General features: G+C 41.2%; 1 protein-coding gene across 4 annotated transcripts in view; it reads right to left on the bottom strand.

The window, feature by feature from the left end:
- Positions 1–53: 53 nt before the first annotated feature.
- Positions 54–2,511, bottom strand: part of LOC111865742 (alkylated DNA repair protein alkB homolog 8) — a 19,864-nt gene continuing 17,406 nt past the window's right edge. For all 4 annotated transcript variants that reach the window (XM_023854005.2, XM_023854002.2, XM_023854004.2 and 1 more), the window contains exons 9-10: positions 1,836–1,985; positions 54–752 (exon numbers count right to left, since the gene is read on the bottom strand). In XM_023854005.2, coding sequence (XP_023709773.1) covers positions 240–752; positions 1,836–1,985 — 663 coding nt within the window. In that variant the 3' untranslated portion in view covers positions 54–239. The remainder of the gene's footprint in view (positions 753–1,835; positions 1,986–2,511) is intronic.

Consider the following 2,511-nt stretch of genomic DNA (forward strand, 5'->3'; position numbering starts at 1 on the left):
TTGTCACATCACTCGTTTGTATCCTTTACATGGTTATTCAGTGTGATACCTCAAATGATGATAAAACTTTAATCTGTATATTTTAATTACAAAAAGAATTATGTCTGTTTAAAACTAAGATTCAAAAAGATGGTACTGTAAATGCGAGTTTCATTGTATAAGGAAGTGGACACTGTTAAGCACTAAGTTGGTTTCTTGCATCTGTTCATGACTCATCTCCAAGTGTATTAAAACAGTGTTTACACTCTCTCAAGAACAATACACCAGTTTCCTTGGTCATAATAACTTTGGACAACTTTGGAATCTTTCACACAGCTACACAGAAGTTCCAGCTCCCCCTCCTCAAACACATGGTAATATCTGTAAAATGTAGGCAGTTCCTGGGAACTGTTTTCAAGACATAATGCGCCTTCTGTCTTGTTATCAAGTTCAATTTTCTGTCCTGGCTTTCGTTTCCATGGCACTAGAAGATCTTGATGCTGGAATTGTGTTCTGTTTGTATGAACTGGGAGTGATGGGAATTGACTTGAAACCTTGTTTAAAATTGTGTTTCTGGATTTACTGCCATCAGCGTGTTGTGGCACACATTTTAATTCACCATCACAATCCTTCTTTCTGTTTTTTCTATCCTGTTTTAGGTAGCTAGATTGTGTGTTATGCCTCTGTTGATCTTTAGCCCACACATAGATAAGGGCTTTTCCACCCGGCTGTAGAATTCTCACCATTTCTTCCACTGCTTGCAATCTCCGTTCCTGAAATTAATAGAGAACTCTGTATAAATCTGCAAGGCTGACTCTAAGTCAAACCCAAAAATTGATAATGGTAGGTTTCAAATCATAATTATGACAGTTTAGAATAAGCAGTGCATTTAAATTCAGTATTAACAGACGGATGCATATCACAGAAAACACAGATGAAGTTGGGCCGCGCCATAGCTCAAGCAGTTAGTCGCTGGCTTCCCACCACAGCAGCCCGGATTCAATCCTGGGTCTGGTTAAATGGGATTTGTTGTGGACAAAGTGGCACTGGGGCAGGTTTTCTCCGAGTACTTCGGTTTCCCCTGCCAATCTTCATTCCACCAATTCCTCCACAATCACCCTCACCTATCATCTGGAGCTGGTGCAATAGGCCAGAAGTGGCCACAGTACAAGGGACTTAGTCCCACCCCACTGTGTTTTCAGATTCTCACGAGTACTGTTAGGCCATTTTCAGAAGTGTGGTGAAAATTTAAATTCTGCATCATACGGTGAAGTTCTATTGAAGCTTCAGTTGCAATTCGCAGAAAATGTCCAGGCCAACTGGCAACAGGGGTACTGCTTTGTTATGACAAGGCCAGACCCCATAAAGCCTGAGCAACCCAGGAAATATTTCAAGAACTGCAGTGAGAACTTCTTGAACATCCACCTTACAGCCCAGACTTGGCCCCTAGTGACTTCTGTCTGTTTGGTCTGCTAAAAAATCACCGATGTGGCAAACATTTCTCTGATGACAAAGAGGTTGAAACAGAGGTGCAAAGTGGCTGAGACAACAGTTGAAAGACTTCTATGCTGCGGGTTTCTTCGCACTCATAAGGCAATGGAACAAATATATAAATGTTGGTGGAGGATATGTCAAGAAATAAATGTTTCTCCAGGTTTGAATATCACATTTTACATTTTACATTCATTTGTGACCTATTTACTCACTCGCTCATATTATGGAATTATAAACGTACAGGGTGAAGACTAACAGAAAAACCAAAGAGATGGTGGAAAGAGGATTTTGAGGTTGGTTCAGGCATGAAGTTGCCTAATCCATAGTGACAACAGAAAGACTTTCATTTACGCTAAATTTACCTTAGTGGCAAGATGATGAATAACTGCAATACTGAGACATCCATCAGCAATTCCAGATTTCAGTGGCAATGACAAGCAATTGCAATTGAACACTTCAAACCCACGATCATGACAGACTTTTGCAAGGCTAACACTATGGTCACAGCCGATCTAAAAATAGAATATAAATTGCAATGTTACTATCTTCTCATGTTCTCTAGATTATGTGCAGACCTTACAACATACAATAATACAGTGCGTACAATCAAGTGCGCGCCGCGGCTGCAATTTGCCGTGAGTCATACCACCGCAGAACAGATGCAACTCCTCCCCGCGACTGCAGTGCCGTTCCCCGATAGCGTGAGTGTAGTGGTGTCGCTAAGTCTCCGTCCATCAGTTGCTCTACATGCACACATTTATAAGAATACAGTAAAAAGATAACTTACCGTGGTTTATAACAGGTGCTGAAAGTGACCTCCTTCTGCTTGCAAACATGCCGCGCATCTCACAAATAAATTACGCGACACTCTCTGCAGTTCGTCGACGGTAATTGAATGAATTACGCGTGTAATTTCATTTTGAAGACTATCAATGCTGCGGGGATTATTTTTGTAGACTTTTTGCTTCAGGTTGCCCCAAAGATAATAATCAGAAATACTGAGATCTGGGGATCTGGGAGGCCACAGTCCTCTACTGA

The sequence above is a fragment of the Cryptotermes secundus genome, unplaced genomic scaffold (genome assembly GCF_002891405.2).
Source record: "Cryptotermes secundus unplaced genomic scaffold, Csec_1.0 scaffold183, whole genome shotgun sequence".
NCBI lineage: Eukaryota > Metazoa > Arthropoda > Insecta > Blattodea > Kalotermitidae > Cryptotermes > Cryptotermes secundus.